At 31.4% G+C, this 16,489-nt stretch overlaps 2 protein-coding genes across 2 annotated transcripts; both read left to right on the forward strand.

Annotated features, from left to right (window-relative positions):
• The first annotated feature begins 4,465 nt into the window (after positions 1-4,465).
• LOC129287236 (ras-related protein RABC2a-like) lies at positions 4,466-9,492 on the forward strand. The gene is made up of 6 exons (XM_054923431.1): positions 4,466-4,778; positions 5,576-5,644; positions 6,443-6,508; positions 7,507-7,628; positions 7,772-7,900; positions 8,565-9,492. Exons 1-6 carry the CDS (start codon positions 4,637-4,639, stop codon positions 8,673-8,675), a joined length of 639 nt encoding a protein of 212 aa, XP_054779406.1. The 5' UTR covers positions 4,466-4,636; the 3' UTR covers positions 8,676-9,492.
• A 1,953-nt stretch (positions 9,493-11,445) lies between these two features.
• LOC129320345 (monocopper oxidase-like protein SKU5) lies at positions 11,446-15,013 on the forward strand. The gene is made up of 9 exons (XM_054965767.1): positions 11,446-11,589; positions 11,695-11,804; positions 11,896-12,166; positions 12,256-12,364; positions 12,467-12,815; positions 13,025-13,393; positions 13,476-13,732; positions 14,522-14,615; positions 14,727-15,013. Exons 1-9 carry the CDS (start codon positions 11,446-11,448, stop codon positions 14,779-14,781), a joined length of 1,758 nt encoding a protein of 585 aa, XP_054821742.1. The 3' UTR covers positions 14,782-15,013.
• Positions 15,014-16,489: the final 1,476 nt, after the last annotated feature.

The raw sequence follows: 16,489 nt of genomic DNA on the forward strand, positions 1-16,489 counted from the left end.
CGCGCGCGAGATGGGAAGCAACATTTTTAAATGTAATTCCATTCTTCTACCCAAAACACACACACGCACATACACAAAATTATCATTAAGTGGATTCTGAATGTAATAGCAATGGATTCTAACTTTTAATTCAACATCAATAAGCAATATATACATGTAGACCATTACCAAGCTGTTTCACTGACAAGCTATGTAATGCAATTTATCTCAAATTTTATACTAATGCACAAGCCTCACATAGTTTATTATATTCTCCCGAATCTGAGAAAATAATATTTAAGAACTTTCTAAAGAAAATTAATTACAACTAAATATCTTATAATTATGAAATTTCATAAACTAAATATCTTATAATTATGAAATTTCATAAAAATATCATGGTGTATGTTTGAGATTAAGATTTTTATTGAATTTTTTCTGTACTGATTTTTCTATATTTTTAATGCTTATCTTTCACATTTTCAATAGTTATATTTAATATTTTCAATACTCAATTTTTTTTTTCAATAGTCACCTTTGATATTTGCAAGACTCTCCTTCCCATGCTCTAACATTGAAAAAAAAAATAAAGACAAATGTTTTTCAATATTAAAAATATCCAAGATGACAAATAAAAAAGTAAGTATTAAAAATGACAAAGATGACTCTAAAAATGTGAAAAATGAATATTGAAAATATAAAAGATGGGTAATGAAAAATTAACTAAAGTTTTTAATTCCTTAAAAGGACTATAGTCCTTTCTTAAAATTTCAAAATTTTATATCCTTAACTATGATAATCTACGTAGAGGGTCCTTAAATAACATCCTCCTTAATATTTAATTGATTAAGGTGGTTATCCATTTGCTTAAATCAGCTAAATGTTTGAAATTTTGAATTACTGGGGTCCCTTCAAAATATAAATCAAAACAAGAATAAAAGGGAAAGTTTTATCTTGTAAAGTTTGTAAAAAAGTTAAAGGACAATTTTGTCTTAAAAATTTTCTACTAGATATAACTAAGATTCTTAACTTATGATTGGCACAATTTTATTTGAAAAGTTTAAAAAATGATACAATGTCACCTTACATTAATTAAAGTTTGACCAATATTGATAGTTATTGTGAATGTTAAAGAACAACTTTGCTCTAAAAGTTTGTTTGAGGAGTAATTGGTATATGAAGTTTTTGATTGGTGCAATAATTTTGTCATTAACTTTCAGATAGAAAAGGGATGCAACAACTTGTCATAATCCAAAATGACAAAAAAAAAAAAAAAAGGTTGAATTACATTAAATGATTCTAAATCAAAATCTAAGCTTATCTATATTGCTCATCCATTGTTAAATGCAAGTCAGGCTGATATGGGCCTAGGCCGAAAAGCTCGTTTACCTTAAAAATTTTCATTTTTTTAAAATTTTATTTTTTAATTATAAAATTACATATTCTTTTTAAAATATAACAATAATGTTCAAAAATTAAAATAGGTAATATAAATTTTAATTTTAAAGTATAAACAAATATTTTATGACATAAATCTCATTTAAATTTGAAAATATTTAAATTTTTTAGGGGCAAGATAAAAAATGAGCTAAAACAAGATGGTTAAGTTTGGGCCCAGTTTTACAGGGTTTAAAAGCCTGATTATATTAAAATTTTTTAACTTTTTTAAATCCAAACCTTAATAAGTATTATGCTAATAGAAAATTTAGCATACTAGTTACTTCTTTAAAAAAAAAAACTTCTCAGGCAAAATTACTTTTTAATTATTGTCAGAATTTTATACCAACTATCAACATTAGTCCAATGTTAATATAAGACAAAATTATATAATTTTTAAATTTTTTAAAATAAAATTATATCAATCAAAAGTAAAGAATACAGTTGCTCCCAACAAAATATTCTCATAATAAATTTATCATTTAACCCTCTATAAAAAAGTTTCTATCAAAGTTTTATAAAAAAAATAAAATCAGGCTGCAATGTTATCCGTCATGTCATGTCATTATTGTTTAACTTTTTGAATTCACGTGTTTTCTTTTATGAATTTTCTCTCAATTTTTTTCTTTAAAAATTTTGGAATGAGAACATTTGGCGCTTTATATATGCTTGTATCATTCTTATATTTTTCCTTTTCTTTATTTTTCTCTTATTATATAAAATTTAAGATGAAGATTCACAAATGACACAACTTGATATAACGTTAATAGTTTGTATTGATGATATTAACAAACTTTTAATTTAATAAAACAATACAAATAAAAATTGAAAATTACTCATTTAGTAGTTTAACTATATAAGATTTAAGTAATCCAATGCTGAACTGTACTTTTTGACTAGCTAGGCACATTGCAGGCGAACATAGCGTGTAACGGAGATATCTATTATCCATTATTATTTATAAAGCAAAAACAAAGAAGCAATAATTTCTCTGATATTATCACTGATATAATAATTAGGTTCATTGCTTCTATGTTAATTAAATAAAATATTCAGAGAGACCTGTTCTTTTCCCCCTCTAGTAATTTGATGTCGGACCACAATTTAAGCAATAAAAACGTCATAAACAAGATACACATTTTTATGTTTGATATCACGTATGCTATACTATTTTATATATTTTAAACTCTATACTAATAAAAACTGATTTAATTGATAAGAATTTATTCTATTATTTATGAAATTGTGAAATCAAATCTCATTACCAATTGTTGTCTCTATAAACTCTGATTGTTATGGAATTTTGACTTTTATGATATTGAGAATGGGGCTAGGAATGGGAGTGGGAAAAAATTGTAAAATTATATTTGGTATCCCATGGCATTGACAAAAAATTAGGCTCAAGTTCAAACCTAAAAAAGATCAAAAGACACAATTATCCTCGTCTCTTTTAATTGCTTGTGACTATTCATTGATGAAAAAAAGATAGATCTCCTTTCATCTTCTTGCTATCTCATTGTGTCCCTCCTCTTGACATGGTTCCAAGCACCATCGCATCCTTGTGTGATTTTGATTTTGCCGTTAACATTTGAACGGGTCTCACCCATCACTAGATCTAGAACAAGAAAACAAATCCCGTCATAGCCTTTGTTGTCTCTACTTCTTTTCTTGCTCATGTTGAGGTCCATTGTTGCTATGGGTCTAGTCATTGCTTGTATTATTGCTTCCATTTCTTTTCTTCTTGTTTCTATTAAAATCGTCGCTAGCTAGGGAGGAAGTCATTGCCTGCAAGGGAGGAAGTCACCGTTGAAGTCATCCTAGGGAATGTTCAAAGCTAATAAGGTGAAGGAGAAGGGGATTCAGTCATTTTTTAGGAAAGCAGTTGGTCATAAAAATTTCAATCCCTACATTAATTTTGTAATACTAGGAATGGTGGGTTTTATACTTTCATATAGTTTTTTTATCTAAGTGAGATTGAGCAATTTTAAGGATTGATGAATGATTATCAAATATGTCAAAGGTGGTCATAAAACTCACCTAACGAAAGTCCTTATTATCAATTACCTCAATCCAAGTTTGCAGTGTGCAAATTTTCATTTTTCATGCAATCACTTGAATTATTTAAAATAGACATAGGTCACATATCTTCTATAAATAGACAAAGGTTTTTATATATTAAAAAAAAAGGAGACATAGTTCGCATATTTTACATAAACTTATAAAGCAATCACATGAATTATTTATATTTATAATAAGGAAAATCAATCATTTGGTTATCAAAGTTTTGACTTAATTGTAAGTCAGTTCTTGTAACTCGTTGTAATTCAATTCTTATAGTTTTGATTCAATTGTAATTCAATTTCTGAACTTTAATTTTTGTAACTCAATTCTTATAATTTTAATCATTTAAGGATTAGTTATTATATTTTAAAAAATAAAATTATAAATGTTAAAAATATTTTAAAATTTTAATCTTTATAAAGATTGAAAGAGTTTAGTAATTTAAAATATTAATCCTAAATTTTAACATAATTTTAATATTTATAATTTTATTTTTAAAATACAGGGATTAATCTTTTAAATGGTTAAAATTATAGACACTAAATTGTAAGAGTCAATATTTAAAAATTAAGTTACAATATAGTAAAAATTATAAAGATCAAGTTATAATAAGTTAAAATTTAGAAACTGAATTATAATTGAGTCAAAATTTTAAGGATTAAATGATTAATTTTTTTATAATTTATAAATAATTGAATTTGAAAGATTAGATGGTAATAAATTTTATATTCCCTATTCATAGACGGATTATTAATTTTATTTTAAAAAAGGATTTTTTTTGGGCCAAAGTTGCATTTGGAAAATTGATTTAATTTAAATAAATATTGATGGTTGATTGAGAAAGAGACAAAAAAAAAAAAATAATAATAGGGGAGATCCGGCACAACGGTGTGAGAGTGAAGGCGCGTGAAGGTCAACCCAGAGCGCCACGCCTTTCAAGCATGCCAAGGAAAGAGGACATTTGTCCTACCCCTTGTATCTCGTAATTTTCCCTCAACCGAAACTCACCTCACCTCCTCGTCACCTTCTTCTTGTATGTATCATCCATTCTCCTCCTTCCTCTACCCTCTGGTTCTGCTCTTTTCTTCTTCTTCCTCCTCATCATAATAATCATGGCGGCATCGTTACTGTAACATTTTCTGAAACCTTTTTCACAAAGATGGGTTCTGGTTCCAAAGTTGGGAATAGCAGTCTTGATTACTCCTTCAAGGTTTTGCTGATTGGCGATTCTGGGGTTGGCAAGAGCAGTCTTCTTCTCAGCTTCATCTCTAACTCTGTTCACGATCTCTCTCCAACTATCGGTACTTCAATTGATTCTCTCACTTTTTTTAGTTTCATTGTCTTCTCTCTCTCTCTCTCTCTCTCTCTCTCTCTCTCATGCTTGTAGACTTTGTTATGCCACGGCGCGCGCCTTCTCATTTCAGTAACAGTTATTTGAAAGTGTTTATTGGGGAGAATCATTTTCTGGGTTTGAATAGAACAGGATGATTCTAGGATAGGATGGTTCATCAATTTTTGGGTTGAATGCCAAGCTCTCGGTTATGGGGTTTTCAATATTCAAAATGGGAATCTGAAAACGGCTAAGGTTTGGTCTGATTTATCCAGAATTTGGGGTTCCTTTATTGGAAATTCTTTATTCTTTGTGTGGTGATGAAGCTCTCTCAGTCATGAATTCTTATAGAATTTCTCTCCGAGTCAGCCTCCACATTACTCTCACTCTTTAGTTCCGATTATTCTGATTTGTTATAAGCTTGCTTCAATTCTATAGAAGCTAATTTGAGCTCCTTAAGCCTTACCTTAACTGCACCAGGTGGATATAATGTAATAAAACACTTGATGGTTTTGAAGAGGAATGCTTTCAACATGGTCCATTACAAATTATAGAAGCCATGTACAGAGGCTTTGATCCATATTAGTTAGATTGCAGCAAAGTAACTTCCACGACCACACACATTTTCTCAGTTCCCTGCTTCGTACCTTTTCAACTTAATTTTTGTGATGAGTGTCTCACTTGAGATGGACAGAGTATCAGAATTTTGTTGCTGAGGGCTTTGAATTCTTGGTTCCAAAGATGTCAACATTCTTAAATTATTTTCAGGTGTGGACTTCAAGATCAAGTTCCTTACAGTTGGTGGTAAAAGATTGAAACTTACTATTTGGGACACAGGTAACAGATTTTCTGCGTATATATGACGATATTCTCAATAAGACACCGAGTATCTTGCTTGTAACTTTGTGATATCTGTTAATTTGCAAATAACTGAATGCTGAAAATGATCTCCAGGCAGGCTTACAGAAAGGCATGATAATTCCGACATAAAAGAAATATACTCTTTCACTTTCCTTCTTATGAGACAAAATAGACAAGGGTTCGGTGTTCATATTAACAAGATAATTTCCAATTAATGTTTTTTTTCTTCCAAAAATTCCTTTTGGAAAACTATGCTTTTAATTAATTAAGACAGACCCAGAGAATATTATCTAATATGGGCATTGGTGGAAAGATGAGTAATTTTAAAGAGATCAATTTTTTTTTTTGGGGTTTGTGCAAAAGTAGGTAAAGTTGTCTTATAAATAAGAACCAAGGGAGTGTATTAATATCTGCTTTGTTGAAGAATTAAGTGAAAGTGCAAGTTGCTACTTGTACTTTTATGCTTTCCCTGAAACTCTATCACGGACAATCTAACTGAAAAAAATGTGTATAAATACTTGTTGTCGCTCTTGCACTAAGAACCTGTTCTCTTTCCATAATTCTTTGGCCCAATCTCTAGTATCTGCTAGTGAAAGCGGTTGTCAGTTAGATTCTGTATTGAATTGACTTGATGAACTTATTTGTCTCATCCCTTCCAGATCTCTGGGGTTATATAGTTGACTACTACTTGTTGCCTATGGAATTCCATTATTACATGAAACTTGTCACCAGTTATTTGGTGTCATTGGTTAATATACTTTGAATTTATTGCAGCGGGCCAGGAGAGGTTTGGAACAGTGATAAGCTCTTACTACAGAGGTGCGCATGGAGTCATTCTTGGTATGCCAAAGATATTGAAAGACTGAATTTAGATGCTTTTTGCTACATATTTAATTAATTTTATTTTGCATGTAGAGGTGAATTGATATGGGCACATCTGTTACACATCTTTGAATGAAAGATGATGGTCTATTTTTTCAACTTAATATTTGATCATTTTGATTAAAATTGATATTCATGTAGTACTATTTGTAAATGTGCATACATTGATATCTCATTAAATGGCTGGATATCCAGTCAGACAAATGTTATGGAATGTACAGGGAACAACTTCCAAAAAAAGTTTGTCTCATTCAGTTCTCCTATGAAAATGAAAATTGGTGGCTAGCTTCTTTCATTGTATTTTGTATTATTTGCAATTTTCAACATTATAATTCTCCTTAGCACGAATTGTGACCTTGACAATATGCATGTATATGCTCTTTTAATTATTGACAATTTTATTCCTATTTTTATCATCTTCATGCTATGCATAGTACATTATTACTTGCTTTACCAGATTTTATTGTTTTGACAATGCTAGCAGACCTTAGAAATCACATTTTCCTAGAGGTGAATTTAGCACAGATCGCTTAATTTGAAATGATTTCACTTCTCCTCACATTACCACTACAATTCAGGAAAGGGTGAGGGTCTTCAATTGTTCATGCTCATTCACCAGAAAATCTTTCTTACACTTTCTGATTTGCTTCTAAACATAGGAATTGCTGTGATCAATCTGAAGTAAAAGTTTAGATTTTAGAAGAATAGTACTATTGCTAGTGAGGACAGGGCTAGGATTTGTTCCTTAAATGTTTGTGCTTTGTTCAAAATATCGATATTTAAAATTACTTATTCCGGCACTAGTCTACTTGGAGCATTTGCAGTAATTTATTTGGAATTTCTGGCAGGAAGCAGTATACTTCGCAATGTTTTTGTGTTCACTTATTTTTCTTTTCTTTATTCCCTGATTATTATGCTGAAATCTAAGCACTTTCCTCTTCAATTTTCAAATGCAGTCTATGATGTGACACGGCGTGAAACATTTAAAAACTTGAAGGACTTATGGGTGAAAGAAGTTGAACTCTACAGCACTAATCCTGAGTGCATCAAAGTTCTAGTTGGGAATAAGGTGGATAAGGTAAATTTTATATTAAATGATCATATATCAGAGGTTCAAAAATAACAATTTCTCCCTGACCTAGAATTCTAAATCTGCATGATGTCAATAAGTTGCATTTTTTTTTCCCGTTTATTTTGACCTCAGTCCTTTTTTACCTTCAGGATAGTGAAAGAGTTGTAACCAAGGAAGAGGGTATGGCTCTTGCACAGAAACATAGATGTTTGTTCCTAGAGTGTAGTGCTAAAACTAGAGAAAACGTTCAGCAATGCTTTAATGGTCTCTCCTTGAAGGTATATATGATTTTGTTTTAACTTTCATTTTCCTATTATTTTCCGAGATCTCTGCCTTACCTATGTAATTTTCAATTTGTAACATTTGTGTGTGGAAGCAATGGTTTTTACCTTCACTTTTATTATTATATCACTGAATTCTCAAGTTATGTTGCAATTTTTAGTGTTGAGTTTGAGTCTTGGATTTGTTAAAATTGAATCATTGTGGATATTGAATACATTACTTGTATTTCTCAATCGATTTAATTGCTCTAATGTCTTGAGCTGGATGTTTAAACAAAGCTCATAGTTCTTCGTTTTAGACTTAACTAATTACAATCAAGTCTTGAGATTATTAGGTCTATACAACTTTATCCACCTAAACCTGGTTAGTATATAAGCTAATCAATGAAAATAATTAACTTGTTGCCTCACACTCTCTTGGTGAAGTAGACTAAGCATGCTGGTAGTACTAATGTACAACAAATAGCTATGATGGGAACTGATTTGAGCTTAAGGTTGCTATTGTAGCTGATAACACAATGCTGAATCATATCTCAGTTCAATTTTTCCCAGTTGTCCTTGCTGATGTTAATAACGACGATAACTAGTTGATGTAGCATTAAGCTGCATGGCTTGCAACTTGTCAATTTCTCATGTTCTTCAATCAACTATTGATTTTCAGATATTAGAGGTTCCGAGTTTACGGGAAAAGGGGTCTTTAGTAGTGAAGAGACAAAAACAAATGCACACGCGTGAGAGGATGCATCGAGGTGGAGGCTGTTGTTTAGAGTAAATATGGTACAACAAGAAGACGTTTTTTTTTTTGGTTGCCCACCCGGTTCACAAGAGCTGTGCCCTAACTACATCTGGATCTGACCCGCGTCGTGCACCTAGCTTTGGTGGATGAGTCTCCTAGCGGAAATTTTCTGCATACACAAGGCTCGAACTCAAGACTTTGTTTAAGCTGAATTGAGTTGCTTACCATTCGGACCAACTCCTGTTGGTAACAAGAAGACACGTTAGATTCCACACTAGAGTTACTAGAAAACAGGTAGTATTTTATTCATATCACACAGGATCCAATAGTCCAGAAGATTATTACGTCTTTGATATTTTTTCAAGCCTATTGTCATAAATTTCTCAAGTAGTGTGACTTAGAGCAGGGAAAACAGGGCTGGCCTGTTTAACTCAAGTGCTGGGCCTGAGGTTGATAGGCCTCAAGGGTTATTTGGGCCAGATCTGCTGTCAATATCTTTTGGTCTCAGCCAATCTGGTTGTTTGGGTGATCGAAACTTTGTGCTTTAGCTTTGGGAAAATGTCAAGTACATGTTATGTAAATGTGTGCTATGATATCCATTTTAAATGTGTGAAAGTAAGTCTTGAATCTGGCTTGTTAGATAAGCCACAGAAATATACGTTTTGTATTATTTTTGTTTGTTGATTTTACTTCTCCTTTTGGGCGAGTGATGGATTTGTATTTCTTGAACCTCAGTTCTTATAGCCCCAGAAATCGATACTTATGCTTGTTACAGTATCCATTTTTGAAGCTGTTATAAAGCTTCATCTTTGGTCAAGTCAATAGCGGAAGATCTTCATGTATTCTTTTTATCTATTTTATGTTGCTTAAACTTAAATAAGGATTTCAAGATTTGAAAATTGAAAATAAGGACCAACGGTCCTTTAATGAATTGGTATGAAAGTTTGATACTTTCATTTCATAATTTCCAGCTCTTAAAACAAAAATTTGTAAGTGAGATTGCTAATTTGCAAAGGACAAACTTGCCAAATATATTATTATTTGAAAAGCATTTTCCTTTAAATTAAAGGATCTTACTTAAAAATTTGTGTTTTGCGAGTTGCAAATAAATGTATGGTTGACAAGTTTTTTCCACAAAATTAAATGTCTTTCAACTAAAATATTTTGTGTTTATTTTTATCTCAAAAAAGAAAAAAAACCCACATGTGACATCCCTACTCTTGCAATTTCTAAATTATCTTCCTTATATGTGACAAGAGACAACATTTACAAATATCTTTTTAAAAAAGTTTTCATGTCAAGTACAAAATTTATGTATCAAATAAAATTTAGGTACGCTTGTAATTTTTAAAAGGGTTAAATCCAATTTCCACATAATCTAAACCATGCATTTTCTCATTTGTCAAAGTTGATGTCTAACAATTTGATTAAAATATGAATATTCAATAAAAAAATTCTTTTACATTCCACTACTTGCACGCTGGGATGTTATGACAATTATATGCCAGTATTTTTTATTAATAGAAAATATAGTATTTAAGGAAGGTAATTGTCTATATTCCGGTAGTACCAAAAAGTTGATCACCAGTGTTATTTATATTTTGACAAATGTTTGAAACTAGATTAAATATTTTGATCACAATGTGTTGATCCATGAATAACAATAGACTTTGCTATTTTTTTTGACCTTATAATATTTACTATTTAGTTAAACTAAATGAGTATTATTTGGGGTTTGAAAAATAACTATATTGTTCATTATTTATGAATATTATTATACAACCAATTTTATACTATATATTGAATATTAATTGATATATATTGATGTGTCGACATACTTGAAATAAAGCCATGAGTAGCACAACCTAACAAGTACAATTTATGCAATCACTATATTATTTCATAAATGAGATTTGTGAACTGTTGACATAGGGTTCGATAATTTGATAATAATTAATCATGATCAAATAAATACTAATTAAATTACACACGCACACACATTACCTGTATTCCTTCAAAAATAAATATAATAAATTATTTACATTAAAAGAATATATAAATATGTTACTAACATCCATGAATATGGGTTTAATTAATTTCTTAGTGACTCATTATGACTATTTTTTAGTATACATTTTTCTTGGTCTTCAGTCTTCACTTTTCTTGATTTCTTGGCAAAGAAAAATTAGAAAAATACATATAATTAACAAATGCAATGGGTATTTAAATAGGCCATTTGAGAGTTAAACAAATCCATTTCATGATAGGGTAAATCCATGGGTTTGATTATATTTCATTAAAATTATAGTGTCGTGATGTTTAGGGTCTAAATTCAATTTAATTTTCTTACTTTATTAAAAAAAATGCATGAATAATAACTAAATAAAGGAGAAGTGAATTCAAATAAATGAAATAACCATCCGTTAACCACAATTTCCAACCAAGAAATACTAAAAATCTGATGAGAATCATATTTTTCAAAATAACTCAGAGAGGAAATTGGACTTCTAATTTTGTCAATAACAAAAGAAGCATTTCAAATCTCAAACAGAAAATTTGGCCCCAAAAAAAAAAAATCAAACAGAAAAAAGCTGCGTCTCTAGATCAACACAAAGAATATCAGAAAACCTCTAACGGGAAAATGACAAGGAAACAAATTTCAAGTCCTAGACTCCGGCCGGCTTTTGTACTACTTGAATCTCAAACTCCTCCACTTTCTGGCTCTTTCTTTGTCACTCAAGCCAATATATATTCACATATAAGACCGTCTTCATCCTCAACATAGTTAAATCTCAGAAGCTGATCAATGGCTTCAATGGAGCTTGTCAGATGTGGTATTATTGTGCTGCTAATTACAGTATATGTGACAGTAGCTAACAGTGCTGATTTATTCCTTGAATGGCACGTTACCACTGATTCGAGTATCAAGCCAGTGTCTGCGGATCAACCTGTAAATGATTAATTGATTTTAGCCTCTGATTCTATCTATATATTGTAGCTTAGTTTCTTGTGCTATAATTCATATGAATGATGATAATGGTTCTGCGTTTTGCAGGTTATAACTATCAATGGTATGTTCCCTGGTCCTCTTATCAACGCCACGACAAATGATATAATTCATCTCAATGTTTTTAATGATTTGGATGAACCCTTGCTATTTACTTGGTATACATTTCAATAAGTTCAGAGCTATTTGATTGTGGCATTGAAGTAACAGAATGTGTTATTGAACGAAGATTTGAATTATTTGGTTCAGGAATGGGATTCAACAAAGGTTGAATTCATGGCAAGATGGGGTCTTAGGCACAAACTGTCCTATTCAACCTGGTACAAACTGGACTTATGCCTTCCAAACCAAAGACCAAATTGGCACTTTCTCCTACTTCCCTTCCATCAATTTCCTTAAAGCTGGTGGAGGGTTTGGCCCGATTCGAGTCAACAATGGCCTGTTGATCCCGGTTCCCTTTGCTAAACCAGAAGCAGAATTTGATCTTCTGATTGGTGACTGGTTCCAAACCAACTACAAAGTAACACTTTTAATTGTTTTCCATGTACACCTCTAAGTTTATAGTAATCTATTCATTTACCTAACTTTCTGATACATAATCTACTGTAGGATGTGAGGTCCAACCAGAATGCTACTCCTGATTGGGTGCTAATAAATGGCAAGCCACCATATATGAACAATCTTTCATTATCTCATGAGTCCTTCAATGTGACACAAGGTTAAAAACACCAACAAAAGTACTGTTAGTACCTAGTAACTCCGATACTATGATCTTGAGTGACATATATAGTAACTTCTGCTCCATCTCCATGTGGCACAGGAAAAGCATACTTGCTCAGGATATCAAATGTGGGTACAACATGGAGCTTCAACTTCAGGATTCAAAGTCACAAAATGGTTCTGGTTGAAACTGAAGGATCATACGTGAGTCAGATAGAGTTGGATTCTCTTGATGTTCATGTAGGGCAGTCTTATTCTGTTCTTGTCACAGCAAACCAAAGTGTCTCTGATTACTATATAGTGGCCTCCCCCAAACTGTATAATACCAATCTTGTTGGCATAGCTGTGCTTCACTATGAGAATTCAACCACTCCTGCTAATGGTTCTCTCCCAAGTGGTCCTGACCCATTTGATCTTCAGTTCTCAATCAACCAAGCTAGATCTATCAGGTAAATACTTGTGACATTAACATGATGCATTCACTGCTTATCAATGTCGTTGTTCACTCTATTTCTTCTTGTATGACTCTGTATATCAATAACCTTCAAGGTGAGAGTATGTCCCATGCTAACAGTTTTGGGAAGTTATTAATATGTTTTACCGACTTTTGGTTCATTATTATGCCAAATTTACTTTGGGGGTCTGTTTTGTATTGAAGGTGGAACCTAACTGCAGGAGCTGCAAGGCCTAATCCTCAAGGAACCTTCAATGTAACAAACGTGACAATATCTCAGACCTTCATTCTGAAGGCATCAACATCTGATATCAATGGCTCTCTGCATTATACAGTAAACAATGTGTCATACTTGACCCCGGATACCCCATTAAAGCTAGCTGATCACTTCAGCAATGGAACTGGAGTATATGATCTTGATGAATATCCCACAAACTCATCGAATGACAATGCTGTTCGCGGAGTTTTTGTGGCGAGTGGATTGCATAAAGGGTGGCTGGAGGTTGTGTTCAAGAATGAGTTGGAGACCATAGATACTTGGCATTTGGATGGATTCAATTTCTTTGTTGTTGGGTAAGTGTTGTTGTAGATCATTTTGTATTTTTCTGCTATGAAACTAGAAGATGAACTTGGAACTTGATGTTTTTGTGTTTAGGTTTGGAGAGGGAGAATGGAAACCAGAATTGAGATCAACATATAACATTTATGATCCTGTGTCTCGCTCCACAGTGCAAGTGTTCCCTAGAGGATGGAGTGCTGTGTATGCATACCTCGATAACCCTGGAATGTGGAATTTAAGATCACAGAAACTGAGAAATTGGTACTTGGGCCAAGAGCTCTATGTGAGGGTCTATGATCCTGATCCCAACCCTAACAAAGAGGAGCCACCTCCACAGAACCTCCTCTTATGTGGTCAGTTCATGTCCCCCCTCTCTCTCTCTCACTCTCTCTCGCGCGCGCGCGCGCTTAGATATGTTGCAGTAAGGAGCAAATTTCAGTGTTAAATACTAACAAAAGTTAGACTAAATATTAGCATCCAGGACTAGCCTAAAAGATAAAGGTGTCATGAAGATGAAATTTTGATGGTAAAACTGTTATTGCAACAAGAGGATAGACACGGTACACAGGATGAACATGAATAAAATAGAAAATAGAATGAACAATTGTTGAGGATGAGAAACGTAATGATTATGAGGGCTTGATGGATGCTATATTCAAATGATAGAAGGAATTATCTTTCCATCTATGACAACAAAACATGGAAGAGTCAGTCGCTTTTTTTCCCGCCATAAATGGGAGGAATGTTTCACTCGACTGTAAAATTCAGAGCAAATAAAAACAATAGTTCTAATTTTAACCTTTAATTTGATATAGGGAGAATGATAATCAAGCTCTAAAAGATAGAATTAACGACAAGTAGACTTTCAATAAAATTTTCTTAAAAATAAGTTATAAATATCAATTGAAATAATTACAATTTTAGGAGCACTAATTGCAAGTAAGACATTTAAATTTTAGATGTAATTTTTAACTTGCAATTGGAATTCTTATTTGTAACTGCTTCAATTAATATTTGCAACTTATTTTTTTTAAAATTTGTGTTGAGAACTAAACTGTCATTTAATTTTATTTTTTTTGGATTTTACTATTATTCTCTCTTTGATATATGATTGAGATGTTGATAATTATGGATAAAAACAGGCAAGTATCAACCTGTTGCGCCAAGCCCTTCTCCTTCAGGGCCACCTCCCCCAAGCCCTCCTTCCTCAGGGTCACAAGCCCCAAAAGTAACATGGTATTGACATCACTTAGACATCATTTTAAGTATCACTTGTATTATGTCTGGTGCTTAACATCTAACATGTACTATTCTTTCTTGCTTGTTTTGTTTTGTGTGTATTAATAGGTCTCTTGTTGCCATGATCACCACCCTGACTCATTTATATTGGTTAGCAACTTGAGTGTTCTGAGGCTGAGCCCTTTGCTGAGAAGATTGAAGATTCAGATACATTACTGTATTCTTGTCAATATTTACTTTTTTTTTTTCCCCTTTTAAAACATAAGATACTTTTGATATCTGTGCACAGAGTAGATTCCATGATGGCCACAAAATGGTCATTCTAAGTTCTAACCCCAAGAAGCTGATCTTATTCAGCCAAGTCCAAATATATCCTGATCCAAAAATGTCTAAATCTTGTTTTGGGATTGCACTGGTACACATTGATCACGGTAATATGTTGTTCTTTGTTCCCTTTTATTCATTAGTGTCATTCTGTGATTTGTGGATGATATTTAAATAAATATATAAACATTTAGGTGAGATTCAACTCGCAATCTCTAGCTAACGATGAGGTCATCGAACTAGTGACTCAGCCCTCTGGGTATGATATGATTAAGAAAATAGTTTGTGGGCAAAAAAAGTTTGACTTCAGCTGCATGCATAATGATTTATAATAAATACATAATTGTAAATTAAAATTGTAATTACCATAGCTATAGCCTATACTGTTACTCTCCATTCTTGTTCTTCTAAAATAAAATTAAATTTCCTACGATCCTACCCATGCATCTTGATGAACTTATTTGTACACCTTCAAGATACACTATTATTCTGTATTAGCTTATAAAAAAACTATTTTTGTCTTTCCACTTGTTAGTACTACAAGATATAAGCATAGATAAAGTTTAAGATATTAAAAAGGGTGTACAGCATAGATGATATAAAATGGCATCAGTTTAAGCAATTAAAATTTTTTTTCTATACACTACATGATCATTAAAACCTTTAGACCCTGGACAATGCACATGTGAGATAAAGCAATATAAAGTTCACGAATTGGTGAGCATAATCTAACATAACGAAGATTTTGACTTGAGCTCTTATTTATTATCATGATAAGTGATAATGTCATTCATATTAATAGGATATAAATAGGGAAAAATTACATTTAAAGACATGTGAAAAAAGTTATTCATAGACAAAAACTAATAGTAAGTTACCTTTTAAGAAAAAATAAGTTTATATTTTATTTTAATAATAATATATTTTATGTTGATTCTTGTTTGTGAATAACTTTTTCCACAATCCCTGAATATGATTTGTCCCATATACAAAACCTTGACCCACTTGATATCACTTAAACGTTTGGTTTATCATTTATATTAGTTATACATTTTCATGTGTCATCATATATGCGATGGCTTTGAAAAAAATAGGATGGATATTAACTTTTAAAAGCTATAATCATTTAAATCATTTATTAAAAAATTAAAAATATAAAATTTAATTTTGTTATTGAAACACACAAATTACATTAGATTATTTTTATATTTTTTTGGGACCTCTGGATAGTGATAATACGATTATTAGTTTGTAGTTACAATTTAACTAGATTTTATATAATCGTATGGGATATTAACTTTTAATTGTAATATAAAGGAACAGAGAGGAGAAAAGATTTTAGTGAATTTAATTTCTAAATCTAACTCATTTAAGCCTTTGAAATAGGCTCGGGCTCAAGTGATTTTAAATATCCTATATAAATATTTTGATAATAAAATTTAAAATTTTAATATATTATTTTTTAATAAAAGTAATAAATGAAGTAGGGGTATAATTAAAAAAATAATTTTTTCAATATATTGTGTTTTACATTTTAAATTATTTTT

This window comes from Prosopis cineraria, unplaced genomic scaffold, assembly GCF_029017545.1.
Source record: "Prosopis cineraria cultivar Desert tree isolate PC_DT_omini unplaced genomic scaffold, ASM2901754v1 PC1, whole genome shotgun sequence".
Lineage (NCBI taxonomy): Eukaryota > Viridiplantae > Streptophyta > Magnoliopsida > Fabales > Fabaceae > Prosopis > Prosopis cineraria.

What these genes read in the sequence shown, in the direction of transcription:
- LOC129320345 (XM_054965767.1), top strand. Translation starts at nt 11,446, where the DNA reads ATGGCTTCAATGGAGCTTGTCAGATGTGGTATTATTGTGCTGCTAATT. An exon ending in GAACCCTTGCTATTTACTTG is followed by an intron (nt 11,805 to 11,895) that starts GTATACATTTCA and finishes TATTTGGTTCAG; the next exon opens with GAATGGGATTCAACAAAGGT. An exon ending in AACCAAGCTAGATCTATCAG is followed by an intron (nt 12,816 to 13,024) that starts GTAAATACTTGT and finishes TTTGTATTGAAG; the next exon opens with GTGGAACCTAACTGCAGGAG.
- LOC129287236 (XM_054923431.1), top strand. Translation starts at nt 4,637, where the DNA reads ATGGGTTCTGGTTCCAAAGTTGGGAATAGCAGTCTTGATTACTCCTTC. An exon ending in CGATCTCTCTCCAACTATCG is followed by an intron (nt 4,779 to 5,575) that starts GTACTTCAATTG and finishes AATTATTTTCAG; the next exon opens with GTGTGGACTTCAAGATCAAG. An exon ending in TTGGGAATAAGGTGGATAAG is followed by an intron (nt 7,629 to 7,771) that starts GTAAATTTTATA and finishes TTTTACCTTCAG; the next exon opens with GATAGTGAAAGAGTTGTAAC.